Below are 12,113 nucleotides of genomic sequence, written 5' to 3'. Positions count from 1 at the left end.
GGAAGGTCCCCGGGCCATAGCTCTTCGTCGCAGGTTCATGATGGGGCGTAATTTGTTACCCTTGGGCAATAGTCGAATCTGACTGGAGCCCAGCTCCCGCTTTTCCAGTATTTGGAGCGCCTCATTCATCTTAAGCTCCTCAAACATGTCTGCTTTGAGGTCTGCCATGGCAGGCTCTGTAATTCGTCTCCAAACTTCATGGCGGAAGTAGAAAACTTGATAGCGATGGGTATTAGATTCAGTAACATAAAAGTTATTGCGAATCAGGGGTATCAAAAGTGAGTCAAAAACAAAATACAGAAATTCGTGAAAAATCTCAAGACGCTTCTCGGTGTCTGTTCTGCTGGGTTTCTGGACACCAAAATTATGAGGTTGGAGCCAAGAAACCTCCGCAATCTGATATCCCGTTAGTTAGAAATCCATTGAAGTTGTTCAAAAACCGACCTTGAGGTCCTGCGTTATTTCATGTAACGACATAGTCTCAAAGCGCCTGAGCTTGATGAAGTGATGAACGTTTCGCATCACAGTTGATTTGTTGTGTTTCCCAGCATCTCCATTTCCCCAGAAACTATCTGGGATGATCTTGGATAGGACTGCTCGACAGAACGAGGAAACTTGGCATGGTGGTGTGGCCAGTTCTTCGAGAGAGTCGTGCTTCGGAGGTGATTGCGCTTGTGTGCCGGAAGTTTCTGCTTCCAGATACATCTGGGATGAAGCGCATTTATGTTTTGACCTCGAGGATGTGTGCTGCAAAGGTTTCAGCCTCCGAGATGACATGGGGATCTTCTTGACCCTTGGCTTTCGAATCCGCGAGGATTTGTCAAAGATGCATGGGCAATAATGCCTCAGCAACTCCGTATAAGAGCATCGGCTATGAAGGATTTGTAGACGCTTCACGAGTTGCTCAACGTCGCCACGGAGCCGCTTGGACATTTTCAACTTTCTTGGAGCAGTATCTCCTGGTTTAGCCTTGAAGGCAGGAGCGATCTCATCTTCTCTTGACGTATAGTCCTGGAACTTTTGAGAAGTCTTGGTGGGGTCAACTTGAGAGGTAAAAACGTTGTGTAGTCCGAATTGACGAGGAAACATGTACATCATGACATTGATTACACCCTGACGTTCAACATCCAAGTTGGCGGAGTCAGAGGGTCTGCGATGTCTATTCAATACGTCTGGCCTTGTCAATATCTTGAGTAATTACATGTCTTCACTAGACTTACGAATGTGTTTGTAGCCGGCTTGGACAAGCCCATTCGTCGACAGAGACGGCTTGGCATAGAATATTCTACTTCTCACCAAAGTTATGTCTGTTGGTTTACGCACTACACATGCCGATCCCTTGTTCAGTGATACGTTACCGCCGGGAAGATCAAGCTCTGCAAGAGGCACGCCTACAAATGTCAGACTGGCAAGGCTCGAAGCACGCAAATCTTACCTGACAGTTGGTGGTAATTATTGAAGCCAGCTTCAACGGCTATATAGATTGATGCATCGACAAGGAGTTTGATCATGATCTCCTCGCCAGCTTTGCCAAGTAGAGCTAGTAGCTGTGGCCAGGGACTTTCTTTGAGTGCTTTTACATGAGAATTAGGGTAGTGGCTGAATAGATCCGGGATATTGGTCGTCCCTTGATTGTTTGGGCCGCCTGATCTTTTGAAGCCGTCGCATAGGATGTGTTTGGGCCGTCCTCCAACGTTTGATTCTCGATGAAAGAGTAGCCATACGACGAAATCCACAATCTAAGTGCAAGTTAGTGATAGCTCACCATACAGGAATGCGGTACTAACATCATCTTGGCAAAATACAGACCCTGAAATGCCATCTGACAGACTAACATGGGATTCATCCCCCTTCTGTGTGAATTCAATCAATTGCCTCTTTCGTGTGTAATCATCCTCGACATTCTGCTGGTCGGCAAAACAAACTAGTGATGTATCGAGGAGTCGTGACAAACTTCTTTCCAGCTCTCCGACATCGTCCCTCTTACCAACAGACGCTACCTTCTTTCTTCGAAGACGAGAGCGCGGCGGCAGCTTAAGAAGGATATATTCTCTTAGCGTAGTGACTTTGTCGTAGCAACGATCCAAGAGGTCTCGTTTCACAGGCGTATCACGTAATGTTCTGACTCTTTTTCGGCCACTTGACGCGTCGGTAGCTTCTAGCTTCCGTTTTGCTTTAGGGGACATCATTTCGAAATATTAATGAGCCACTCATTTCGCGTCTTGTATGTTGAAGAAGAGCGGTTGAAGATGAACTGTCATGCGCCACGGTGTTTGTTATCAAGATGTGGCTAAGGAACTGCTGTGGCAGTTACCGCTCTAACCTAGAATGGTATAGTGGAGTAGCGTATGACCGATTCTAAGGGATGGAAAATAGTTGGTGTCCAAGCGTTCTATCCATCAAACTAAAAGACACCACAAAAAAAAAAGAAAAGGCATCTCATCCTATTCGATGGTAAACGAAGGTTTCTTCATGCAGTCGTGCCCAATTGCTGATGCCATTCAGTAAGCGGCTTGCTTTTTGCTGTCTCGAACTGTCGAAATTCGTCTATTCAAGATACCAACGTATGAAGATATGTCTGGTCTCGGTTACTGAGTAAACCTTAGGTCGTCTTGGTAATATCCGTTACCTTTTCTACCGTGGACCCCTGACACAGAAAGTGGATTACATTTACCCGCTTGCGCAGGTACACGGTAAGGGAAGCACAGAAATCAGATGGACACGCACCTGACACGATAGGTGGGAAAGGTGACTTGGAATGATTAGGCGTATGATCTCATGTGGATTGGGGCAACGCTTGTTCCTGCAGACGGCTCTCTATACATGCTTGTCCAAGGGCAGCATTGAACACGGTACGACGATGCAGGAACGGGAATCACAGAGAAAACATGTGCAATCTTCCTCGAGTGAAGTGACATGCGAGACAAGCTGACAAGCTGCTGTCTGTATGGTTACATAACTGTACTCCGTACTATGGTGTGCCTCGATGGTGTGATCGACCAATATGGTTGGCAATATTGGCAAGGGACCCCAGATCTACAACGATGGTCTAGGATCCAGAAATACAGCAAAAGCGATGAAAATATCAGATGCAGATGCAGATATTTCTTTATTCGACCCTCATTTGGGAAATCAAGTGTCATCAGTGGAGCTTCTTCTTCTTCTCAGCTTTCAGCCTGCAGCAAGAACCCACAGGATCCAGTTTACATCCAAGTTGTTGCGCCATGTTCTCTCAAGGATGGCGATCATCGAGGAACAAGGCGATGAGAAAGTTCCACAGTCCAACGATAAACTAACTGCGCTTTATCTAGCTATTCATTCTCATTCATCATAATCAACTCGGCTCTCTCTGTCACGAGCATCATCTACCCAAGGTGTGACCAAGATGCAAAAGGAAACGAGTAAGGAAAAGAGGCGAGAATGTAGAAGCACAGCATCAGGAATGAAAGACTGGTAAACGAATTGAGTAACGTCGAGTGGGTGCTAGCCCCCAGGCAATCAACCATTTGTTTCCCCTTGGTGTACTGCACATACTCAAACTCGTTAGAAGAAAGTCACTGCGTTTTGGTTGTAACATGATCCTAGGCGGGGATCCCCTTGCCAAATATTAATAGACACTATCTACCTGGATGTGAAAGATTGGCGAAACAGCCGCTCAGTACGCCAGACAATAAACAAGCCGACAGTTTAGGAAAGTTAAAACTTGTGTTTACCTAACTAGCTCAAGGGGTCAAGAGTCTCAAAATCTCTAAGAAACGGTGAACTGTCTGGCGGTTATCATAATTACAGTAAATATCCATACGAACCAAATTGCCAGACCGGGTGGAATTGAGGCTGCTAGATCGCCTGCCACACGAAACGATCTGTGGATTGCAAGGCTAGTATTATGCAGCCACAACGAAACACAATACATTGATTAGGTCGCAATGAATCCCTGATGCTTCAAGGGGAAGACGAATGCATGGCAGGACGAACCTAATTCTTGGGCCTCTTCTTTCTTTTCCTTGTTTTAGTTCAGGTAGTTCCAACATGAAGAAAACAGACCATGTTTTTGTTTATTATTATGACTGGACTGTGGGCTGCCGTGTTTTAAGACCAATGTCGCAGACTCATCTGCTAATAAGAAACGAATGGTCTCGAAGCTTGGAACATGGACAAGGGTCATGGTAACATGGGTAGATCTCTTCTCGTACAAAGAAGTGAGAGGCACGACCAGGATAGGGACGACTCGGGAATTGGCGCAGGGGAGAAATACTGAATGTTCCGACTCGCCAAGGCGCAAATAATTCAGAGTTACTCCCGTCGATTGTCCTGGCACAAAAGTCATACAAGAAGAAGCAAGCATTAGGGAAAAGCATACACACATGCAGAATCTTGGAACAGTATTCGTCATTGGGCTGTCAGCGCAAATATAGTTTTGATAGGTTTCTTTAGACTGGCCAGTTGGGGTTCGTTAAACGGTCTAAACGGTCTCACCCTCTCTCAACCTACGAGATTCTGCACCATGAACTGCAACATGCAGAATCACTCATCTCATGCAGAGTAAAGTTATTCTGCGCCTGCAATCACAGTAACAATTGCTCTATGTACTAATGTACGGATATGTATCCTCTTAATTGATATGTATGTCTGGATCTACATATGCTCCAGTAATCAAAGATCCGCCGCGTGCTGTAGGTCAAGCTCCACCAAGAAGGTTGCCGCCCCATACTCTTGAGCCTGCGCCGCAACGCTAGAGTTTTAGCAGGTGCTGCTCTCGACCGCCAACTGTTTTGTACCTCTCGAGATATCCCAGTTTTTCTTCTTCCGATCCCTGCATTAAAATTCGTTGGTTTTTGTTTCCAACTTTGTTCTTGCTGTCTTTAGCAATATCGTCGTTCTGCCATCTCGTCCTCCTTCTCGTGTGATTTACCCTTTTCCTGTGAAGAAATTCCATCCATTAGACCCCTATTTCTCCCTGTCCAGGGATCGTCCACACTCGAGCCTCAACACGACCCGCTCACTCTGTGCTGGCTGTTGTGCCCTGAGCTCTGTGCTCTATTTTGTTTGTTGTCTGGTCCATTGTATCTTCAGTGGAGGCTACAGCTGTCAGATAATTATCCTCTCATCTGAACGCACATACATGCAGCTTCATCCGCTCCTCATTTCCCTGTAAGCCTGCATTGCAGCCCACTATCTCTTAAGCACCTCCGTCACCGTTGCATCCATCCTCAAAAGTCCGTACGCAGTACATACAGTTGCAACGACTCGGAATGGTTGATTCCACCAGAGAGTGCCCACTCCCTCCCGTCCCCTAACCTAACATCCAGACCAGGGACCGGGCACCCCATCTTGTCCCCCAAGGCTCAAAGCTCACTCGTCCACGGATGGCTCCCGCAGTCCTGAACCTGTAAGAGCCATTGACATTCTTCCACCCCTGGTGATTAGTTAGTCTCTACATTCTCTATCTAGACTACAGCATAGCACTACACTACACTGCACCGCACCGCACCGCACCGCACTTTCCACACCTATCGAGTGTGCCTCTCGCCAACGCCCGCACCCTTTAAACGCCAACGCATCGATGCTCGCTGCATGGGTCTATAGTCCCTCGACCAGTCGTTCCGCTCGACGAGCCTGACCGATGCTCAGGCCACCATGGACCACGACATGGATATGGCCCTTCACGCGGGCCTCCAAGCCGACAGACAGGACGTAGACTCTAACTTTCGAACCCCCAATCTCGAGCCTCACCATAGGCACCAACATTCTCACGATCACGACTACGACCGCCGCATCGACTGCGATACCGATTCTATACCCCAAGCCTACCTTTACGACCAGGTGCCGAACAGCCACCGTCATCACCTCCCAGACTCTTCTCATTCTGCTATTCATACATCCCATTTCGACCACAACATCTACTCCCACGCTCCTGTGCCTCACGCCGACGACCACAACCCCCTTCCCGCGGGTGCCCATCATGCTTTCGACCCCGTAAATCCCGACGATTTCTACAAGAGCTATCAGGAAACAAACCAAAATAATATAGAGTCTCCTTCTGTGGCTGCTGCGGCCCAGCGTCCGTCGTTGCGCTTCAATGGTAATGGCTCTACGCCAAAACATCCTGTCATTTCCAAAACACATGAAAACATGCGTTCGGCGTCAAATCCTGTCGATAACAGACCTGCCCTTCCGGGGTATAAACCTACAGCAACTCACCCCAGCGTGAGAGATTTGAAGAAGCGGTTCGACCAAAACGGTACTACACAATCCTCAATCCCCCGTGTTCCAGCGCACATGGGAGCGGCAGCTAAGACTAGGCATGACGGCGGTGCCAGCCTACAACCGCGAAATGGTGGAACGGGTTACTCCTCGTTACGTGATGGCAGTAGCAATTTCAGCAAGCAAACGACATCCTCCTCAGCCCGTTCTCAGAGATCAAGATATGTAGCCGAGGACCAAGTGTCAAGTAATTCCCAATCTTTCGCAAGTCGTATAGGGAAACCCCGAAATGCGGTTAGCGGGAATTCAAATGCCTCCAAGTCTTCTTCCAATTTGGCACCCGAGTCTCCACCACAACAATCGACTTCGTCTTCCATCGCCCCTACACATTCGCGTTCGCAAGGCCTGTTATTCGGCGAGATTCTTCCCGAGCAGCACAATTTTCCAGCCCTTGGTTATGGCATTGAGGGCGTCCGCCCAAGGAGGACGTCTGAATCGAGCTTGTACAATCCGTTCAGCCATCAAAGAAGCCTATCTGACCCACCAGATGCCGCCGACCTTGTATCCCCGGATATCTGGTACCGTAGTCTCAACGGTGATGACAGCAACGTCGAACCGGCTCAAGCTCCACGTCAAAAGGGCCACGCGCGTTCACATAGCGACATACCCAAGTCGCCTGCGATGCCTCCAGCGTCCCGCAAAACGCCATCTCGAAAGCCTACCACCACTAATACAGCTGGAGCTGGAACTGGGTCTGCCTCTAAACTCCCGCGTTCTGTCAAAAAGCTGAATAATTCAAGCGACTCGGCACCGTCGACACGTTCAAATTCTCCTAATCTAAAAAGACCACAGGTTAATGGCCGTACATCAAGGGCAGAGACCCCTACCACTACATCAAGGGCGAAAACTCCAACGAGAGCCAAGACACCAACTCAGAACGGTGCCACTCGAAAAGCCGCACCTCGAAACCTCGTCACACCAACGAATAATAACCGTCTTCAAGCAAATATCATCGCACCTCCTCCAAAGCTCTCCCCTCCACTCAGGAGTTCTCGGCCTCGCCAACCTGTCTCTGTGGCCACGACGGCAAGCTCTCGAATGAGGGCACTAGAAAGGGCTAGGTCACCAAATCCAGGCTCTGCTCCACCATCTAGGATTGCCGAGCCATCATCACGACGTGGAAAGATAGCTATAGGGCCAATCGATTTCGAGCAACGACGAGAACATATCCGACTAGCTTATACCAAGTCCATCCGTGAGAGTCAGGTTCTTGAAGCGAGACAAAAGGCGGCAGATCGAAAGCGCAGGGAAATGGAAGCGGCCGCCGAGGCAAAGGCCGCCAATGCCGATGCCGCTACCTCTTCTCTCGCCCATTCGCCATCCATGACTTCAGAATCAGGTGGTGCAGACTTGCAAGACACCTCTGATATTCCTCCGGTCCCACCTCTTCCAGAGAGCCACCTGCCAATACCAGGAGCAGCTGTTCGAGAACCAATTTTGAACCCGGAGATTCCTCATGCTATACAAGTTCAAAACGCGTTGGATGCGATCGACTATCAAGATGGTCCAGTTTTCTCAGATGGATATGATGCATCGTATGGCCAGATTCCTATAGATCCGCTCCGAGAGCCCACGCCATTCATCGAGGATCCAACAATGAGTCCTGTGGACATTGCAATGTCGCTCCCGCCTGCTTCGCTGATGCTATCTACCAGCTCCCAGGCAACGCCTCTTGCTGAGCCACTGCTCAAAGCCTTTGATTCTCCCACTCTTGGGGTTCCTGGCAGCTTTCCTGCGCTCAGTCCCCCTATCGATGATGCATCAGAGCGACCTATGAGCGCAGTATCTGCAACATCAGAGATAACAGAGTTCGATAATGAACCTCAGTCAACTCCTCCGAGGTCTACGCAAACACCACTTCAGGTTCCTATCACGATCATCAAGCCGCCTAGTCCGCAGGCTCAAAGATCTGCATCTCCTCCACGGGCAGAGTATCACTACCCGTTCGAGGATGACCCTGATTCACCAATTCGACCAAAATCCACATCCGTGACGCTTCACACGAGTGATGATTCCTCATCCAGGCAGCATGTTGCTGACGACTTTGCAATTCCTGATTCATTCGGCGCCAGCCTTGAAGACGATGGTCGCCAAAATACTGAATCTCCCTGCGAAACCACAATAACTGTTCTACCGCCCAGTGATGATCCACAGCCAGCTGACGAGCCCCAACAGACGATTCCTTTCCCAAGGATCGAGCCTGATTATGAATCAGATTGTCAGTCGGAATCAGAATTTGGTGAGCTTCGGCGACAATACCACCAATCTCGTGACGACGATGCTGTCACCGACTGTTGCACCGAAGATCTGGACGACGAAAGCAGGAAGGAATGCAGGTCAGAGGCGCCATCTGACGATCGAGTTTCGTCACACCGGGCCTCCACCTGTGAATCTATCGACACTAACAACGAACGTCAATACAATTTTGATGAGCACCAGCGCCCCGACTCGACGACAAATCTCATGGTGCCGACCTTATCTGCGCCGAATCGAACCAGTCAGCAGTCGACGTGGACCGATTTTTCTGTCAACAGTGGAGATGTGTCGCCTGTGGTGCGCTCATCGGTATTTACTGACATCGATGATGAAAATGACTCTGGAGACCATGGCCATGTCACGATTTTCGAAACGACATCCATTCACAGAAACAGCCGGCCTATCAATCGACCCGTCGAGGTTCGCAACAGTCAGCCAGAGCCCCGCCCTTCTGTTGATTCGACTCGGCCATCGTACCCCAGCCACCAGCTCCCTGAATTAGACACTGGAGATGGGTTTTCAATTCCATACCTCTCCAACAGAGCTAGCAAGAGCTTCTCGTACTTCCCATCACCCAATCACGAGCCTCCTCCCATCCCAGCTTCAACAGCTGGTTCTACGTGTAACTCACAACGGGCATCCGGTGTCTATTATGAACAGTCGCAAAGTGGAAGTACATTTGTCAGTTCGGAACGAGGATCAGAAGATTACATCCCTACGATGACAACGCCTCAGTCGATGGAAAATACCTCCTTGTCAGCAAGCAATCAGTATTTTGCCGATGCAACCACGCTGAACGGAGATGCAGCCTCGGAGACATATGATAAACAGGGTATGACAGATCAAGAGAAACAACGGCTTACACAACGTCGCAACATTTTGAAAGAACTTGTCGACACAGAGGCGGTTTTCGTGCGCGATATGAACATTGTGGAAGAGATCTACAAAGGAACGGCAGAAGCTTGTCCCAAACTCGACGGTAACACTGTGAAGCTTATCTTCCGAAATACGGACGAGATAATTGCATTCCACACGGCCTTTTTCGCTCAGATCAAAGAGGCGGTACTCGCAGTGTATACCATGCAGGGACGGCGGTCGGCGCTTGCTAGAGAAGGCTCCATGATGTCAGAGCCTTCTCAGTTCAATCCAGCTGATGTCGATGATTCCAAGGATCGTTCTGTCCTCATTGGACCTATTTTCAAAGCCAACATGGAGAGTATGAAATTGGCACACGAAGGCTTCTTGAGGAACAGCGACGGAGCAGCAAAACGACTCATCGACATACAAATGGATCCCACGGTCAAGGTGTGGCTCAACGAATGCAATGAAGTTGCAAAAGACTTGACAGCTGCCTGGGATCTGGACTCTCTCTTGATCAAGCCGATGCAGCGAATTACTAAATACCCCAACCTCATTGGGTCATTGCTGCACCACACCCCCGCGGACCATCCTGATCATCAAAGTCTTACTGAAGCCAAAAACCTTATCGAAGAAGCCATCATCGAAATCAACAAGACGAAAAAGAACTTTGAACTGGTGGGTCAGATCGTAGGTAGGAAACGAAAGGAATCCGATGTCAAAGCAGGTTTCGCACGAGCATTCGGTAAAAGAGTCGATAAACTTCAAGCGTCGGGTGCTCGCCAGACTGACGACACTGAGTATCAAAAGCTGAATGAGAAATTCAGCGATGACTATCTGCGTCTGCAAGTCGTTCTTAGAGATGTCGAGTTCTATACCAGGCAGGTATCAGCGTATGTGCATGAATTCTTGCAATACCTCTCCTCCATCGAGTTGGTCATGCGACTTCAGCCGGGAAACTATCCTGAGCTCGAAAGCAAGTGGGTTCAATTCAATATCTCTATACGAGATCTTGAAAAGGTCGCACTTGAGGATCACGTAAGTAAATCCCGTGGGAATCTGTTGCTGCACCCGTACTCACGAGTAATAGTTGGCTCAAGTTCGAAAAAGCGTCATTGAGCCGTTTGAACATGTCATCAAGGCTTACGGCAATCCATCATTGGCAATGAAGAAGCGCCAAAAACGCCGCATAGACTTTGAACGATACGAGCAACTAAAGCGCGCAGGCAAGAGTATCGATGCAAAACTCAAAGAACAGGTTGAGCAGTACGAGGCTCTGAATGACACCCTCAAGAAAGAGCTTCCAAAATTGTCTTCATTAACTGAAAAGGTGGGCCACATCTGTCTGGGCAATTTCGTCAACATCCAAACGACTTGGTATGGCATCTGGAAGGACAAGATGAAAGTTGTATTAGGTGACTGTCCCGACATGCCAGATCTGAAGGAAGTCGTGGCGACCTTCAACCGGGACTTTCCTTACGCTCAAGAACAGCTATCCAACATCGGTATCCTCAACCCTATGTACCGAGGTCGGGTTTCCCAGTCGACTACGCGGAGTACCGATGAGTCATCATCTCTTATGATGCGATCGCGTCCATCTGAGAGCGGTTCACGAGGTCGAGGCCTTTCAGTGAGCAGCGAGAAGGTACCAGGTGTCCCAGCTACAGACTTTACAAAGCGTCACAGTGGCTCTTATTCGGCATCGCCGACTGTGATTTCGGCAGGAAATGTTCCCAGCCCACACCAGTACTACTACCGCGACCACTATGCGGGTATCAGCAACCACCAGCAAGGCACGGCATCTCCTATATCCCCAGAACTCGCAGGCAGTGCACGATCTTTCGCTGCCTCGACGAGGCCAAGCACAGGACGGAGCTTCGATTCTGGTGGAGTCCCACGACAGAGTTCAGAATCATCTACACAGCAACTTCGAGACTCGCAGACCACCTATAGCTCTCACAATCAGTCTCAATCTCAGGAGAGCCGTCGGTTCTCTGGGCTTTTCCACTCAGCATTGCCGCCAGCTGATGGGCCGGAGGACAGTACTCGATCATCTCGGGCCTCCTCTAGAGAACGTGGGCCTGCAGATAATGATGGGTATAATGTACTCTGGCTGGCTGCATCGCTCTTTGAATTCAATATTGCTACGACAAAGCACGAAGCTGGCTACCCGTATTTGATATATCAAGCTGGCGAGGTAAGTAGAAACGCTTAACATATAGAGCTCAATGCTCAGAGGCTGACTCTTTGTCTAGATCTTCGATGTACTTGGCGAGAAAGGAGAGTTGTGGCTGGCTAAAAACCAGGACGATCCAGACGACCGAGTCGGATGGATCTGGTCTAAGCACTTTGCCAGACTCGCTGATTCATAACTACAGTCACCAAAGCCTTACGACGGAACTCTGACCCCTCGCCACTTCACTTTTCGACGATTGAACTATGTAACGCATCAAACCCATACCAGGATTGAACATCGGAGCTTGGGCGTTTATTCCACTGATACACAATTTGGACCAGCAACGAAGAGAGAGGACAATTCGGTTATGAAAGCTGTCCCTGTTCACCTACATCTTCAGCCTTTGCCTTTCACAGCTTCTCTTTCTTGCCTTCCCTTTAATGTTAGCTTCCGTTTATTCTGGAACTTGACATTTTACCATGTGTTAATCGATTCAGTTTTCATTTGTTTGGGCTTGTAATTTTGTATCAGCTTTTCTCATTGTCCTCGGGGAAAAGGT

General features: G+C 48.9%; 1 protein-coding gene across 1 annotated transcript; it reads left to right on the top strand.

The window, feature by feature from the left end:
• The first annotated feature begins 5,534 nt into the window (after window positions 1–5,534).
• EDB82DRAFT_87288 (uncharacterized protein) lies at window positions 5,535–12,088 on the top strand. Its single transcript, XM_025728433.2, has 3 exons — window positions 5,535–10,416; window positions 10,469–11,575; window positions 11,634–12,088. The coding sequence occupies exons 1-3, from the start codon at window positions 5,638–5,640 to the stop codon at window positions 11,748–11,750; spliced, it is 6,003 nt and encodes a 2,000-aa protein (XP_025588517.1). The 5' UTR covers window positions 5,535–5,637; the 3' UTR covers window positions 11,751–12,088.
• Window positions 12,089–12,113: the final 25 nt, after the last annotated feature.

Source organism: Fusarium venenatum, assembly GCF_020744135.1.
Source record: "Fusarium venenatum strain MPI-CAGE-CH-0201 chromosome Unknown EDB82scaffold_1, whole genome shotgun sequence".
Classification (NCBI taxonomy): Eukaryota; Fungi; Ascomycota; class Sordariomycetes; order Hypocreales; family Nectriaceae; genus Fusarium; species Fusarium venenatum.
This window is presented reverse-complemented; position numbering and strand designations above follow the sequence as displayed.